Here is an 18,903-nt window from a genome sequence, read left to right as displayed (position 1 = left end):
GACATGATCACACTTGCATTATATCTGAAATGTGACATAACCAAGTGCAGGTATATTGAAGATGCACTGTACTACGATCCCCCCCCCCCAACAGAATTTTTAAATACTATTCTTCATATTCAATTAGGAAACTGTCTTCAAACTCATGCAACTTCCTGATAAACAAAACTTCTTATTATGTTAACTAAGAAGAAACAATTTGTTCATCAAACCAAGTATACAGCCAGAGTTCACATCTAGGGAGCAAAAATGGCAATGCAATTTTATATTATAAAATATAAAATGAGAAAACCCATAAATGCAATTTTATATTATAAAATTGCATTTATGGGTTTTCTCAGGCTGGTCACTAGATAATCCACTGGATTGAATCTATTGATAACTGTCTAGGAGGCATGTAGATCATCTAGTGATCTTGCTGCCTCTACTCTACCAACTAGAGAGAGTTTGAGTAGTGTATATGCAGGAGGCAGTGTTGAGGCCACATTATATCAAGGAGCTGGGTATATTCTTGCTGCGTGTATGCTATTCAGAAATTTTGTCAATTCATACAACATTTCCCCATCCAATTTTACTTTATCTACTTGATGCACTACAAGTCAAAGTAACAGAACAAACTTATCTGTGAAAATATCTAAACCTCCCAATAACTTTCTCAATCATTTCACAAATATACAGTCTATCGTTCCAATCTCTATTTCCACCTACAATCTGCCAAGCCCCACTTATTACTGAGGCCTCCGTAGCCAGGTGGGAAGAAGCAGCAATGTGTAAAACATGTTTCTTGATTAGACCGGGGTTCGAGCCCATCACCACCAAATACGGAGGATGCGGAAAGGTCAGGGAATGACTACTGCATATTCCCGGAGCAATATGGCTTTAGTTGCTAATGCTCCTAAAAACAAAATAGAAAAACAATAACAACAAGCCCCACTTACAATTTCTGAGAGAATTCTACTTATCACATGTAAGAACAATCACTCATCCCTAATTATTCGCCCTATGACTCTTTTTGCTTTAAAGATGGAACTTGCGCATATGAGGGGGTACCAAAAAGTTCGTACCCTTACCAAGAACTAATAGCCCTAGAAAGGTGAAACAGGAGATTGTTATTTGTTATTTTGGTTTTTAGGAGCATTAGCAGCTAAGGCCATATTGCTCCGGGAAATGCGGTGGTCATTCCCTGACCTTTCCGCATCCTCCGTATTTGGTGGTGACGGGCTCGAACCACGGTCTAATCAAGAAGCATGTGCTACGCACTGCTGCTCCTTCCCACCTGGCTACGGAGGCGCCAAGAAACAGGAGAAATGTGTTACTATACTCTCCATGTATAGTAACACATTTCTCTCATCTATGGGTCAGTTGTTTAATGCCATGATCATAGAATTCCACACTTTTTTGCCTGAAACCACGATCCCACTTCATTGATGACTTCCGGAGACAAATCAAAGGTGCTCTAGTCGCGGAAGAGAACAGTTGGTGGATTTTTGGCTGCTGTAAAGGGATAAGTATTTTGAATTTACCATATTCTTCGTTAATTAACATACTACATTATGTTTTACAGATATTAAATGATTTAGTAGAGTTCGTTAGCTTCTTATTTTGAATATAACTAGCGATTTTTGAAAGTTATGACTCCCGGTGTTGGGACCAATATTGTTGAACTAGCCGCCATATTGTAGTCAATAAGAAATAGCGTAACATATATATATATCTCAAACCAATAGCGTAAGGTATAAAGAAAAACTAGATAGTGTAATAAGAAGCACTCTGTTAGGAATCTGTTAGCTTATTGTAGTATTATCAATTAATCAAAAATATTATTAATCTTTGTTGTTAATTTATCTTCAATTAATATTTATTTTTGTTGTTAAAAATTTTATTGTTAATTTTTTTTTTTTATGAAAACCCCAAACACGAGAGGTATTAGAACCTATAGCACTTAGTACCATGTTTGGTTTGGAGGTTGAGAAGAAGAAAGAAGATATTTGTTGACATTAGATTTGAACTTCTGTAGACAGAAATTTTAAGGAAATACGTATGAAGGAAGGTTGTTCCAGAAAACAGCAGTTGAATGAATAAACAAGGAAGACGAAAAGTTGGTTCTGTGAGTTTGAAGTTGGACAGTAAATGGACGTTGGCTGGTGGGGGCACACGTTGGGATGGCTTTGAAAGAGAGAGCAGGAATTATAGAAGCCAATTCAGAAGAACAGTGCTCAGGGAAGTATCTCTAGAAAAGGCATGCAGCAAAAACAGTACATCTATGAGCAGCAAGTGGAGAGACTCTGTTAGAGAGGAGTCATTAATTAACCTAACTGCCCTCTTCTGAATGGAATTTAGACGCCTGAGAGAGGTTTTGGGGGCACCACCCCAGATGTGGGAACAGTATTTCATGGTAGGGTGGATTTGCGATTTGTACAATGTGAACAGCTGATTGGAAGAAAAGTAACGGCAAGAGCAAAAGAGAAAACCAAGTTTTTTAGATGCAGAGGAAGCAATATTTGTAATGTGCTTGTGGCAAGAGAGATTAGAAGTCAGGGTAATCCCCAAAAGAGATATATCATTTTGCCTAGAAATCGGAGGGTCACCAAAGATAAGCATAGGAGCAGAAGAATCCTTTTTGCGAGATATAAGACAAGACTGAGTTTTAGAAGGATTGACATTAGCAACTAAGGCCATATTGCTCCGAGAATATGCGGTGGTCATTCCCTGACCTTTCCGCATCCTCTGTATTTGGTGGCGACGGGCTCGAACCCCGGTCTAATCAAGAAGTGTGTGCTACGCACTGCTGCTCCTTCCCACCTGGCTACGGAGGCGCCGTTTTGGCAGGTATTATATTTCCATCTCTCCAAATAGAAATCCGTCTTACATTCGTCACTCCCTGATTTTGGAGTTCGTTGCTGATTTCCTCTTCAGTAACATGCAAGAGATCCCATTTGGAGATTACTCCCCGCGAAGAGTTTAAGGTGTTATGGGGAAGGAAGGGGGGATGACCACTACTGGTATACCTCGAAAGTTCGATACATTCAGTAACTTTTCTGTATGTCTGGTACTGGATGTTTCAACTAATAAATCCCCAGATCGGAGTCGCCTGACCGTTTTTGGTGTTCCGGCTAGTCCTTCCAAGACTTTTTGGATAAAAAATAGGGATTTTTCTAATGTCTCCTCTCCAGTGGAGTGAATAATTAGGAATAAGGGTGTTGGTGATGGTTTTGAACTGTCTGTTCTTTGCCTTTTGGCAGTATTTTCAGGTTCTTCAGCAGTTCGATTTAGTGGGATCTTCTCTGAAGTCCCTTGGGAAGTAGTGACTTTACTACTCATGTTTTGCTCTTTTTAGCCCTGGGAGTGTAGCTTCCAACTCCCAGGTTTCTGGCCCCGCCTTGAGGAGGGAAGATTGGTGCCACCAAGTGACCAGGCAGTGGTTATAAATTAGTAGGATTGGTGGTTAATTTGAGAAGAAGAAAAAAAGAAAAGTGACTTTCCTTTCTGATAGTTTTCTAGGTCCTTTTAGCTAAACCTACTTATTAAGTACTGAAAATAAAGATTGCTTTAAATGTAATAAACTAAATATCATTGAGAAGTGCACTATAGAACCACTTGATCACTTGGTAAAGGCTTGACACTCGGTGAAGAACAGAAGTTAAACTAACAGGTCTGTAATTACTAGTGCCACCCTTTGATTCCCCCTTTGTGAATTGCGATACATTTGTACACTTCTAGTCCGTTGGGACCTCTCCTGAGTCCAAGGATGCTCTCATAATCATGACCAAAGGTTTGCTTACTTACTTTGCTGCTTTCTTTAGTATAAGATAGATCCAGTCCACTTCAAGTGCATTTCTTGTTTAACTATAACAATTTCTTCTCCACTTTCCTCTCAGTTATTACAAAATCATTTATCTCCCTGTTACAGTTTGATAAGCTTCTGGCCTCCACTTCCCCACAGAATTCCTCATGTGTGAATACAGATGCAAAATTCTCATTCCGTTTGTCAACTACCTGAGCAGGATCATCAACAGTCAAACAACTGATATAAAGTGGACCAATCTAATTTATCCCTTCCTTCCGGAGTTTACATAAGTAAAGAACTCTTTGCATACTTTGCCAAAGATTTCTCGTATTCTGCCTTTGCTCGTCTAAACTTCTTTGTAACTTGATTACAGACTAGCTTACATCTACCATAGTCTTCTGTGACTATGGTAGATATAATTTATATGCATCCCATGCATTTTCCTTCTCTGCTACAAGTCTGATTAGTTCATCTGCCATCCATTTAGGCCTAAACTTTGAACAGTATTTCTTAGTTGGGCCAAAAACCCTAGTAGCTTCCAAGATTACTTCCTTGAATGCTTCCCATTTAGAATTTGCTGTTGGTAAAATCATCAGTTGATCCCATTGTATAGAATTTAAAAGCTGTCTGAGACCATGGTAGTTACCTTTAAGAAAGCAAAAACCCTTCCCTTCATACCTGATGGTAGTTAAATCTTAAGTAAATCCCACATCAGCCACTGTGGTCAGTGCCACCTAGTGGTTCCTTTATTTTCAGATTCTTCATGCATGAAGAATTATTGCTGATAATCATATCAAGAGTATCACTCCCTTTGGTTGCCTTTCAAACATGCTGCTGTAGAAAACAATCATCCAATAAATCCACAAAAGTCTTGCTAGTGTGCGAGTGACCAATCGACAAGTTCCAGCCAATATCTAGGAAGTTAAAATCTGCTATTATAAGACATTTTTATTTACTGGCCCACTCTTATTCATTGTACTCACAGAGTCATTAGGCCTATAAACTCACTCCTACCCTCATTTTGCTTTCCCAGTGCTTATGTCATACCAAACTGAATCAACATTGCACTGTCCACCCATGTCAACTGGATACGCTTCCTTCGATTTTATGTGTTTCTCAACTAACAGCATAACCCCCTTTCCCTTCCTATTTTGTCTATCCTTTCTGTACACATTGTACTTCTCAAATTCCAATTCTGCATTCCTTATATCTGTGTGACATCACATCTCTGATGTCCCAACAATATTCACCTTTTGATATCTTGACCCTTCAAATTCATTTACTAATGTTTGATTAAATTGCATTTCTTGCAATTCAAACTGAAAACTCAAAATCACATATATGTATACAGTGCATAATGCAAACATTACCTTTCCAGATTACACAGAAAAAATTAATATGTGGAAAATCTGATGCATATGTCTTCTTAAACATTACATCACATTTCTTTGACATATTGTACTTAGTGATGTGTTACATATTGTTTAATTGTAGTAGTTTTGTGACACTGTTACACACCTATACAAACCTTAAAACTATTCTTATTCACAAACACAAGCTATTGTTTCACTAAATTTGGGCCAAGCTGGTAAGCTTTACAGAACTCATTCCAATATTCCATGCTGCACATAACAAAGTTAGTCCAACTCAACATATCAAAAATTTTTAAAACTGAACTGTGATCTTAAAGGCAAGGCAAAAGGTTGTCTTTTTATAAGAACCCATTTATCCATCTACAATGGTAAGTTCAGTTCAAATTTTTGAAATTATGCAAATAAACAATCCAATAAAAATTATACTTAAATCAATTTACTGCACAAATTTTAGAGATTTCCTGTATCACTGGGAATAATTCTAGCAATCTAAATAAACTGTTTCTATCCATTTTCTTGCAGCTATCCACATTTTTACAACACAATCATGAAGATAACTATTAAGTTTTGTTTATAAGACTATTTTCTATAGCAGAAAAGTACATTTTAAAGCCTGAATACACTTCTCAGACTTCAGATAAATGCCACTTACATATTTTAATTAACAACACTGACATTTTCCTGAATCTTAAATTTGTTTTTCTCAAAACAGAAAATAGGCATATAGGGTTCTGCCCAGATGATTTACACTTCACACACTGACAAACTGTAAAGAAATCTTCCAACTTCCTATGATAACTGACATACATCATATTAGGATGCCAAGATTATATTTCATTGTAGAATACAAGGTGTCCACAAAACAAGGTTTGTGAACACCCTGCATTCTACAGTGCCTCAGAATTTTAAAATAACATCTTAGTTTTTACAAAACTAGAAAGTTATTGTGCAAAGAGCATACATGGTACAAACTTGAAACCACTCCATATTTCTAAGTGATAGAGGATATCTTCAAGTTTTTATTCACTATCTAGAAAATCTGTGCACCGAAATAAATGGCAGCATAGTCACAAAACTTTAATCATAGTGAAATTTATCAACCCTGGAAGAAGGTGCAGTGCATACTCTGATTCAACAAGCTATAGCCTGCCACTACTGTTATTGTGTAAATTTCAAACACAAAACAGAGTAGACTTACAGTTCTGCACTGATATGGAAAATCTATAAAGCATACCTGTCTGTATAATCATCAGGGCTGAGCTGTTGGCCAAACAAAAGTTTGTGAGGGCACAGTGGATATGGTTCAAGGAAGTTTTATGCAAAACCTTGGAAATCTGTATGGCATGCGTCATGAGTTTATTATGACAAGGATAACAGTGTGTAATGTGTTAAGTCACCATCTAAGGATGAAACTACACAAGTTACTGCTTGTACATACAGTTGTTGATTGACAGCATCTGTTGATCAACAACAAAACCAAGAGGACAGAATTTTGTTGGTAAATTCCACCATGACTACAGTTTTGTGATTATAATGCCATCCACCACCACAGTGCATGCATTTTCCAGATGGTAAATAAAAAATTGAAGATATCCTTTATCACCTGGGAGTGGTTTCAAGTTTGTATCATATACTCTAATCACATAAAAACATTTTAGTTTTGTTATGGAGGTTTGTGGACACTGTATATCTCTACTTAACCATTCAGATAACACTTAAGTATACATATTTTAGTATACATATTAATTATACATATTTTCTAAAATTTGAAAATTATAGAATATCTAATAAAATTCTTCAGTAACATTCAGATTAAAAAAATTCTCTTTTGCTCTCACTGTTACTTTTCTTCTAAACAGCTGCTTACTTTGTTTGAATCACAAACTCACCTTATTGTGGAATATTGTTCCTGCATCTGGATCGGTGTCCCCAATATATCTTTCTTAAGTTCTTAGACTCTATCCAAAAGAGGACAGTCAGATTAATCAATGACCCATGATTTATCCCACATTTATTTTTAATCTTTATCCCACATTTATTTTTAATCTTTATCCCACATTTATTTTTAATCTTTATCCCACATTTATCTGTGGGATAAAGATTAATCTTTATCCCACAGATGTCCAGTTTCTGTAGCATGCCTTTTATACAAATACTTTTGTGAGCATTGTTTTTCTGAACTGAAATCTATAATTCCTCCTCTCTCTTTCAAACCAGTCTGAATTGCTTCAACTAGTCAACATCCATTTGCTGGTTATCACCTCTAACTAACACAAAACTAACTTTTCCTCTTCTTTATTTATCCTTTCTCTTGTTCTTTGGAACAATCTCCCTTCACACGTATTTCTTGAAAATTACAATCTACAGAAATTCAAGCCAGTGTGAAAAAGTATCTTCTGTCTTCTCAATCTTTAACCTATGCACTGCACTCAAGTACTGTGGATTCTTAGGTCTTTCATGTTTGGGGTCATCACAAAAACTCCTACTAAGAGTAAGGAAACTCTTCCTATATAAATCTAACACTAAATTATGGACAGCCAATCTAACTTCTCTACATACAACTAATAAATTATTATATAACATACCCTATCATTTTATTAGAAAATCCAGCATTCCAGTATCTGCATGTCTCCTGTTGTAGACAAATGAAATAGTTTGTGACCTGGTAGGTTACATGTTACAACACACCTATAAAATAAGCTGAAGTGCCTTAGTGGAGTAATAAAATGAGTACGATGAGAAAGGCAGGTTACTTCAGCGACCTGAACAGACTTCATGTACAGACAGTTAAAGAAGATCCCAAGACACGAAAACGAAATTCATCCCCATGCCTGGGGATGAATTTTGTGTCTTGTATCTTGTAGGGTACAATCATAATTGGAATTCCCAGCTGTGGCAGCTCAAATGAGTTGTTCTGAGTGTTTGTCATTTTCAATGACATAAAGATGTTTGTTTGTTATTTGGTTTTTAGGAGCATTAGCAACTAAGGCCATATTGCTCTGGGATATGCGGTGGTCATTCCCTGACCTTTCTGAATAAAGAAGGGTGACATTTTCCCTATGGGCTTTTCAATGTGGAATACATTAGCAGGAAAGGTAGTATATGTCCTGATATTTCTTCCATTCTGTGCTGTTTTGCTGGATGAAGTGGTATTATAGAAGTCTCATTTTTCCTTAATTATATTAAGGTGTCTCTCTCAAAATATATCTGACAGGGACTGTGTTGGGGTCACAGAAGAAAAATTTGGATGCTCAAGATTCTTGATTTGTTTATTGTTTCAGTGTCTAGGTTCCCCATCCACCATGGAGCCCAAAGGGGTGCCCACTATCCAGGCATCACATCAACACTTCCATCAGCCTGAATGCTGTTCCTAAAACTATGAGGGTAGAGGTGTGGCATTGACATGCTCAACCCTTGCAGGTGAATCCACTAGCTATTTGAACAGGGGAAAGCTATCCTTGAACTTCCATCTTGTCAAAGCAGGTACCAAAGTGGAGTGTTGGAACTAGACCCCTCAACCACAAGTATCCCCTTTCAAAGCTTCCACGAGTTGCAGTGGATGGCAAACACACCAGACTCCCATGGCATTAGCCTGTAACCTAAACTGTGAGGATTGAATCCTCACAGTCTAAGTTACTAGCTAATGCCATAGCTAAGTTAGAATCACAGACCTAGCTAAGGCTAGTAGGTCTGTGATTCTAATCTGGAGGAGTAGCTGCATCACCAGGAGATCTCACCATGTTCAGGTACTACATCAAGGGGGTGATACAGTTAAAAAATAGCTAATGTAGTTAATCAGAAAAATATTAATTTGTGTGCAGGACATTTTCTCAACTTGAAATAAAAATAATATACTTCATTATTTACTTTACTAGCACATACTTTTTTTTTCTCCTTCAGATAGAGGATTCTAAGTTAGAGAAAATAAGTTAGGCAGATGGGCTGAGAAATGGCAATTGAAGTTTAACATTGATAATTGCAAAATACTGCACATAGGTAGTGGTAACTCCAGAGTATTGGTAATGGCCACGTGGTACAAGGAAGCCTAAGGCTTATAGTGCACCAGCCAAAAATATAACAAAAAAAAAAATTAAATAAAATAATAATAATAAATAAAATAAAAAATAACAATAAAATTAAATAATTTAAATAATAAATGAAAAAATAGACAATCTATGCATTCCCCTCCTCCCACAGGTAACTATCCAGCTGAACTTTGAATTTCCCCAAACTGTCAGCCTCTAACACCCATGTAGGTAACTTATTCCAGTAATTTCTAACTCATTGGCTAAAATACAACTTCCTGCAATCCAGTCTAAACATCTCCCCGTAACTTGAATTTATGGCCTCTAGTTCTAGAATTACTAATAACCCTGAAAATTTCACTTTCATTCATTTTACTTATGTCTCTCAGAGCCTTAAACTCCTCAGTCAAGTCTCCTCTAAGGAGCCTAGTTTCCAAGTGGTACGAACCACATATTTGAAGTCTTTCCTCATATGGATGCCTTTTTGTCAATCTCACCAGATGAGTTACCTGTTCTTGGACCCTTTCAAGAATCTCAACGTCTTTATTTAGGTAACATACCAAATGCATAGTACTGTATAATAATAATAAAATTAAATAAAATAAAACACTCAGGGTAGTGGGAAATGAAAAAGAACTGGGGGTTATTGAGCAGTCAGATATGAAGTTCTCTGGGCAGTACAGACAAGCTGCCAGGACAGCTCACTGGGTTTCGTAAATGATATACAGGAATTTTGCTAGCAAGGAAAAGGAGGTGATTATCCCGTCGTATAAGGCTACATCTCGAGCACTGCATACAGGTCTGGAGGCCTCATTTTAGGAAGAATGTTAAGCTGCTAGAATGAATACAAAGGGTAACAAGACTGGTGAGTGGAACAAAGCGGTGTTCTTACCAAGTTATCAAGGCTTCAGCCCTGCAAACTGCAGTGTCTGGAGACTAGGCACCTGTTAATGATCTGAATGTTGTGTTTAAGGTTTGGAATGGTTTAAGCAAGCTGAGTGCTGGTGAGATTCTTCTCCTTGCTCTGACTGTGCACATGAGGGGGCATAAATTCAAATTGAGGAAGGATGGTTGCAGAATAGACATGCAGTAGTTTATCTTTAGCCAGTGAGTGGTTGATTGGTGAAACAAACTTCCATCTGTTGTTGTGGGAGGGGATAGCTTAAATAAATAAATTCAAGCACTAGACAAACTATTGTAGGGAATGGAAAGGTGAAACGGGAAGTGGTTTTATTTTATTTTTTTTGCTGATGCTGTATAAGCTTGCCTTTTTGCATCATTTTCCACTACTAATTCTAATAATCTACATACTTGCTATTTCTTGAGGGGTTATAATGTAATAAAACACCTTTACCTTGGGCAGTGCTATTCACAGCAACAACAAGAAATTGTGTTAGTTCTAAAAGATCAGTGTAGTGCAGAAGCGACCATTAGTATCTCAATAAGTGATTTTTTATTGTTCACGGGACCATTTTATTTACATAATAAATGAAAAAAAAAATTGATAGCTATGGAAAACACAGTTTAATGTAACACGTTCAGCATATTATCCTTTTGGCGCAATGGATAGTAAAAGATTGTGATGTTCTGAGCATGGCTTAAAGAGTTTCTGTGCATATTGAGAGATTGAGCATATTTCTAAGTCTCTTATCACTTTCAATCATTGATTGTGTTGGAATGGTAGTAACTGCTACCTTCAAGATATTCCCCATTCAAAATGATTACATTACCCATGTTAAAAACTGAGTAACTAATATGTCCAAGCAAAACCTCCACTATAAATCCTTTGAAATTTGCCTAAGGAAACTCTAGGGCAAGTCTATAAGATTTATAGTTCGTGGTCTTTCTGAACCGAGTGTTATCAACATATAACTCATGAGAAAATATATAAAGTTATTCCAATATATCTTAAAAGTATGCTTCAGAACTGAGTGCCTTCACAATTTGATCATGCCAATATGAAAGAGTTCTGAACTGGTTACAACATTATAACTAGTTCAGGATATACAGGGGATTGTTAATATTGGTATGTGGATTTTGCAAAGGTGACAAATGAGCTTTCTGTTTATATGAAGGTGTGTTTCACTAAAAAACTGCATGTAGTTCACGATGCTTTATTTCTGAGAAGCTTTAAGAGTTCCTTAACAATCACTAAACACACACATTGTCTTCTGCTTTTTAAGGATTGGTTAATTTTATTTCATAAGAAAGCACTGATAAGTTAGAATGGTAGATTTGTTTTTTTTTTTTGCTATTGATGCATTTTGGATGCAACTTTTCAGTAACAGAATATAAATTTATATTGTAAAAAATGTTGGGGTTCACTTTTTTTGTTTCTCTATATTATTAAGCATTCTCCCTTTTCTTACTTGCCTTGACATCCTGACAACCAAGAGGAACTGTGCATGTGATCAAGGTACAGGTCCCAGAATGATGTTCTTTACACAAGTAAATACTTCAGGGTAACAGTGTTTTTTAATTGTAATTATAGCCTGATACTTAAGATTCGATTTTTTAATGGACATACTTCTATTTTAACCAACAAAATCATGGGTTTGGATCAAAAGTAAAAAAGTACTAAAGAAACATTAAAATTCATATTACATTAAAATTCATATTTACATGACTCTGACAGCTATTTTAATTAAAGATATATTTTATTTGGACCATGTCATGTGCTGTTACTGGGTTAAGCAACCTTTTTGATCCCTCTCCATAAAAGCTTTACTTAATATCAAAAACATCTGATTACACCTTATTAAAACTACAATTAACAACTTACCTCCAGTGGGCAATCAGCAAAATCATGGACAATTAGTACAATTGAGCCAATACGTGTCAAATTGCAAGCCCATGAGAAACCCATTAAAAGAATAGTGACAATGTGGTGGACAAACATCTGGAGGAAATCCTAATATTGGAACAATTTATCACATTAAATAATGTATAGGTAAAGAATATAGCAAAATTAAAGTAGTAATGGATAATGAAATATTATGTAACTACTTTCTATCAGCAGAAAAAGCAGCTTTCAGAAGACAAATTTTCATCTATTTTTTCATTAGAAATTATACGTTATACGCATTCTCTGTACTCCACATAATCTACATATTCTCTGCACTCTACATATAAGCTCAGTAATAGTGTGCTTTTCTGTCTACCCTTGTGAGGATGTGTATAAAATAATATTCTGGACAAATACTTTGTCATATTTATTATGTATTTACTAGAAGAAAATACAAGTTTATATTTTACCCATCTTATACGACGGGAGCCACAAACCAGCAATCTTTCAGGAGTGATATGCTAAGTTCACTTTGGTGTAGGAGTGCTTTGTTCATTCATAGGTGAAGTATCTGGTGCTAGTGGAAAATTTCTGTGGATCTGTGCAGTGGTGAGCTGCGAATATTTTAACAATGGGCTCGCAGTTTCGCTGACTTTTTGATGCGAAACATCCTTGGGGATTCCTGCCACGGATTACGTCATGGAAGTGACGTCTTCCGCTGCAGGCTTCAGCCAGGGGGCGCTTCTCACGTTCACACTACTAGTCTGCGCCGAACACTCACTAGTAGTGTGATTAGAGTGCATGAAAATTTTTCGTGACCAGTATGATATTGAGTCAGCCTGGTCATCATGGGCCCCCCCTCCACTTTACAATAATACTTGGATACGATAGTATTTCGAGTTCTAACTTTTTAGAAATTTTTAATAGTATGATGTCACAATCATACTTCCTGAAGTAAGTATGATTGCAACAATACAAGTATTTGTATATCATCTTTTGAGGGCACAAAAGGTGATATAGTTGTACACATGGGCACTAATGATATCAAGAGTAGGAGATTGGCAGAATTACTTAACAAAATTAACCCAAGCACGGTATTAAGTACTATAGGTTCTAATACCTCTCGTGTTTGGGATTCACATAAAAAAAAAAAAAGTACAGGTCACTGTTGGAAAAAAGCCGTGAATTAGGGTTGAATTTGAAAGTGTCTGCAATTCTGCCCAGACACGATAGGAGGGGGTATATGATGAGAGCCTTGTCGATCAATTCGGCCCTGGAAAGATTGTGCAAGGCTCAAGGGGTAGAATTTTTTCAGCCTGCACTGTACTTGTTAACAGGAAAGACTGCTTCTACAAGGATGGGATACACTTAAATAGAAAGGGTGATATTTGCTGTTGCTATCGAGGCAGTGTTAGGTGGATCGGAAAACTGCTAGCTTGGGGGATACAAAGACTAATAGATTAACAGTAGCCACTAGCAGAGGTGAAAGTGATTCTTGCACTGCTTCTATTGGAATGAGCAGAAGCCTGAAAAACAAGATGCAGGATATTTCAGAGACTGCTGGGAGTCATTGCGGTACAAGTAAACACATGGGTTGTGTTAGGAATAGAAACAGGTGCATATATACTTGCGTGTACACCAATGCTAGGAGTTTGGTAAATAAATTTGATGAATTTGAGGTGCTCAAAGCATCAAAGGCGGATATTGTTGGGATATCAGAGACGTGGTCTCACACAGATATAAGGAATGCAGTACAGTCTGTCCTCGTATAGCACAATAGTTGTGTTCCTAGAAACCCTCGTGCAATGCAAAATCGTGCAATATAAACAACAGGCCCTATGCGAAAAGTGGGGTTAGGTGCCGACCACCCAAGGTTGAACACACATTTGGAACCAAAACATTACCAAACACAATAAATAATCGGGTAATTTTAATCGTTATAAAATACGTAAGTATTTTATAACGATTAAAATACGTAATAAAAAATAATATTATAATATTTTTTATTATAATATAATAAATAAAGATTTATTAATAAAATAGTAAAAAATTTATTATATTAAATAAAATAAAATACGTATTTTATAATACGTAAGTCGTAATAAAATGCTTACGTATTTAATTACGACTATTACGTAATAAAATATTGCTAATGCTTTTGCTTCTATCGTAAGCAAACTTGTTTTTTGTTTGATTTTCTATCCAAACAGATGACAGCCGTTCCATCTCTTCCAATTCTTTGTGTCTTAATCTAATGGATTTTAATTACACTTTGAGCTGTTCCTGCTATGAAAGTTGTTTTTTATTTTCTCTGCATTCTTTCTAATTCTAGGCGTTGCCTCATTTCGGTCTGTAGCACGTGCAATATCACATGGTCTTTCATTTTGCTCAAAGCGTTTCACAATTTCATATTTTTTTCTCTATCGACAGAGGCGGACTGGCCATAAGCCTTACCCGGGAAATCCCGGCGGGCCGGAGGCCGGTGTGATATTGGCCATAAACCGTAATATGAGGTCACTATAAATTTTCCCTGGTAAGAATTTTTTATCCAGTCCACCTCTGTTTATCGATATTGCTTTTTTTTTTTTTTTCTCTCTGAATCTGCAGTGTCTTCACCAGGACGCTTCCTTTTCACACCTTTTAAGTATTTTACTGTTTTTAGGGAATAAAGCACAATTACAAAACGAGGAGGCACGCTTGATACACATAAACAAAGCTGTGCCCGTGTAGCAACTGAATAAACAACACCGTAAAGGCAGAGATACACTATTAACACCTCACATTTTACTAAAGCACATTTCTGGGGGTTACTACCATAAAACAATTTCCAGTTGCGTTTCTGCTAGTGGAATCTGTTATAAACTGGTAGTAAACTCGATCTAATTGCATTTGCGATTATACCGATAGCTGGAATTGTGTTGGTTTTTACGTTATTATGGTGAAATGTGTTTCCCCTTCACTGATATAAAAAATAAATACATTTTCAGAATCTTCTCTTCATTTCTATCGTGTTGCGTTCGGTTGGGGTGATTGCCATTTCTTGTAAACACAAAGGCGAATCGTGCATAAGCGAATTCGGTTCGTGTTATATAAGATATCGTTCCCTATTTATAAATCGTGTATGATCGAATTCGTGTAATGTAAACACGTGTTATACGAGGACCGACTGTACTGGAATTTGGGGTGTACATCTACAGAAAGGATAGATAAGATAGGAAGGGAGGAGGATTTATGCTATTAGTTAAGAAACACATAAAATCCAAGGAAGTGAAGCCAGTCGACATCGCTGAAAAGTGCAGTGTCGAGTCAGTTTGGTGTGACATAAGCATTGGGAGATCAAAATTGAGAGTAGGAGTGTGCTATAGGCCTAATGACTCTGATGAGTATAATCAGAAACTGTACAGGGAAATAGAGTGGGCCAGTAAATCAGAGAGTGTTATAATGGGGGATTTTAATTTCCCAGATACTGACTGGAATTTGTGGGTTGGTCACTCACACAATAGCAAGGCTTTTGTGAATTTATTGGATGATTGTTTTCTACATCAGCATGTTCGGGAGGAAACTAGAAGGAGTAATACTCTTGATTTGATTATCAGTAGTGATTCTTCATGCATTAAGAATCTGCAGATAAAGGAACCACTAGGTGGCAGTGATCACAGTGTGCTGAAGTGGGATTTACTCAAAGAGTTAACTACCATCAGGGGTAAAGGGAAGGGTTATTGCTTTTGTAAAGGTGACTACGATGGTCTGAGATAGTATTTAAATTCTATACAGTGGGACCAACTGAAGATGTTACTAACAGCAAATTCAAAATGGGAAGCATTCAAAGAACTTATCTTGGAAGCTACTAGGCTTTACATACCAACTAAAAAATATTGTTCACAGTTTAGGGATAAATGGATGTCAAATGAACTGAGACATATGACAGAGAAGAAAAATGCATGAGATACATATAAATTAACACATGACACAGAAGCCTATGATAGATACAGGTTGATCTGTAACCAAGTTACAAAGGAGGTTAGGCAGGTAAAGGCAGATTACGAGAAATCTTTGGCAAGGGATGCAAAGAAAAACAGCAAAGAGTTCTTTACTTAGGTAAACTCTAGAAGGAAAGGGATGAATCAGCTTGGTCACGATATCGATGGGTCAACTGTTGATGATCCTGCTCAGGTAGCTAACAAACTGAATGAATATTTTGCATCGACATTCACACATGAGGAGTTATTCAGCGAGGGGAATATCAGGGGTGTATTCAACTCTGGCAGTAAGCTAGAGAATCTTGTAATAACTGAGAGTAAAGTGGAGGAGAAATTGTTGAAGATAAACACAAGAAAGGCACCTGGGGTGGATGGGATCTATCCAGTTATATTAAAGGAGACAGCAAAGGAAGTAAGCAAACCCTTAGCCATAATTATGAGAGCTTCCTTGGACTCAGGGGAGGTACCCACAGACTGGAGATGTGCAAATGTGACCCCAATTCACAAAGGAGGATCAAAGGCCGACAAGTAATTATAGACCTGTGAGTTTAACTTCTGTTCTAGGAAAATTAATGGAGGCACTGGTTAAAGAAGCACTGCAGGATCATCTAGACAAGACTTCAGTTATAGCTCGGACACAGCATGGTTTTGTTAAGGGGAAGTCTTGCCTGACCAATTTGATTGGATACTATGATGCAGTCACAAAAGAACTGGATGCAGGGAATAACTTTGATATTATATACTTGGATCTTAGAAAGACTTTTGGTACTGTTGCACATGGAAGACTGCTGCACAAATTGGAGCAGTGTGGCATTGGAGGAAAATTGCTGCTATGGATAAAGGGATGGTTGAGGGGGAGAAGACAGAGAGTGGTAATCAATGGACACTGCTCATCGTGGACCAATGTTATTAGTGGAGTCCCACAGGGTTCAGTGTTGGGTCCATTATTGTTTTCGGTATTTATAAATGCTATTGATGATGGTATATCAAGCTTAATGTCCAAGTTTGCAACAACTGAGAAAACTATCCAGAACGCTGTTATTTGTTATTTGGAGCATTAGCAACTAAGGCCATATTGCTCCGGGATATACGGTGGTCATTCCATGACCTTTCCGCATTCTCCATATTTGGTGGTGACGGGCTCGAACCCCGGTCTAATCAAGAAGCGTGTGCTACACACTGCTGCTCCTTCCCACCTGGCTACGGAGGCGCCTTTAATGTCCAAGTTTGCAGACGATACAAAGGTTTCATGGTTGTTAAGGACACTACTGATACTATGCTGCTGCAACATATCTGGAAACAGAATATGTTCCAACAGGATCTGGAAAGGTTGAGCAGATGGGCTGAGAGGTGGCAAATGAAGTTTAACATTGACAAATGTAAAGTACTACATATGGTAAACAGCAATCCAGAGCAACGTATCAACTCTGTGGTACTACACTGACAGTGGTAGAGAATGAAAAGGACCTGGAGGTAATTGTGCAGGCAGATATGAAGTTCTCTGAGCAGTGCAGACGGGCTGCAAGAGTAGCTCATGGTGTCTTGTCAATGATATACAGGAATTTTTCTAGCAGGGATAAGGAGGTGATTATTCCCTTGTATAAGGCAATGGTCAGGCCACACCTTGAGTACTGTATACAGGTCTGGAGGCCTCGTTTCAAGAAGGATGTGGAGCTGCTGGAAAGAGTACAGAGAAGGGCAACAAGATTAGTGAATGGAACAAAGGGGTACTCTTATGAAGAAAGGCTTAAGTTTTGCAAATTACAGTGTCTTGGGACTAGGCACCAGCGAGGTGATCTGATAGAGGTGTATAAAGCCTTGAATGGTTTGAGCATGCTCAATGCTGATGGGATTCTTCCTCTTGCTCAGAATAATCACCTGAGAGGGCATAAATTCAAATTGAGGAAAGACAGATGTAGGATAGACGTGCGGAAATTTGCCTTTAGCCAGCGGGTAGTTGGTTGGTGGAACAGACTTCCATTCCTTGTCGTGGAAGTTGATAGCCTAAATAAATTTAAGGCTCAGCTGGACAGGTATTTCGAACGAACGGTGGGGTGAAGTGGAAGTGTTTTTTTTTTTTTTTTTTGGCTGATGCTGCATAAGCTTGCTTTCTTGCATCATATGCCTCTAGTAATGCTAATGCTTGTCATATGACTGCAACAATATAAATATTTGACAACAATTTATTTTTTCATCTCGCATTTTCGTAACATTCCATTGTTAAGTGCCCTGAACAGCTACATATGTCGTTTCCAATACAAGATTAGTATTTCAATTGGAAGTATACGTCTCTGACTTTAGTTATCATAAATCCAATGTATCTTTTCTTCCAGAAATTATGAAAATTTGTGAATGTTCAATAAAATAATTATAATACAAAAGCACTTTTATTTCGTAATCAATATACAAATCAAAATACCTAAAAGAAATGCAAGGGATTCACATAATACCATCTATCGTGCGTGCTCAGCACACGTGCCACTTTTTTTTTATTCATCTCTCTTTTTTTAACAACTAGGGAAATATAATGGATACATTTTTTTCATGATAAAATTTTAATATTTCAAATAAAAAAATAACACAAAATATTTCCCATATCACAAATAACAAAAACTATCACAAAACATTCTACGATATAAAAACAAATATTACATAAAAAACAAACTCTTCTAGAAAACATACACAAAAATCAGATTACGTGAAAAAAATATTATACAAATATTCAAGAAAAATTTATTCTAAACATTGCCATATACAATTTACTTTTTTATTAATATTTGTTGTTGATCTTCTGCTTTGCTTAATAGCTAAGCGATGATTATAATTCCACTGTAATCATCGCTCAGCTATAATTCCACTGTAATCATAGCTGAGCGATGATTACAGTGGAATTATTTGACATAACGATCCAGATCAAATTGAATGCAATGGTTTTCCATTTAGATGTATGGTC

At 36.9% G+C, this 18,903-nt stretch overlaps 1 protein-coding gene across 1 annotated transcript in view; it reads right to left on the bottom strand.

Moving 5' to 3' along the window:
- The window catches only part of schlank (ceramide synthase schlank), a 204,038-nt gene that overhangs the window by 44,837 nt on the left and 140,298 nt on the right, over nucleotides 1-18,903 (bottom strand). Inside the window, exon 7 of the mRNA XM_090380709.1 lies at nucleotides 11,968-12,096. Coding sequence (XP_090236835.1) covers nucleotides 11,968-12,096 — 129 coding nt within the window. The remainder of the gene's footprint in view (nucleotides 1-11,967; nucleotides 12,097-18,903) is intronic.

Source organism: Mastigoproctus giganteus, chromosome 1 (assembly GCF_048544385.1).
Source record: "Mastigoproctus giganteus isolate SK-2022 chromosome 1, ASM4854438v1, whole genome shotgun sequence".
Lineage (NCBI taxonomy): Eukaryota > Metazoa > Arthropoda > Arachnida > Uropygi > Thelyphonidae > Mastigoproctus > Mastigoproctus giganteus.
This window is presented reverse-complemented; position numbering and strand designations above follow the sequence as displayed.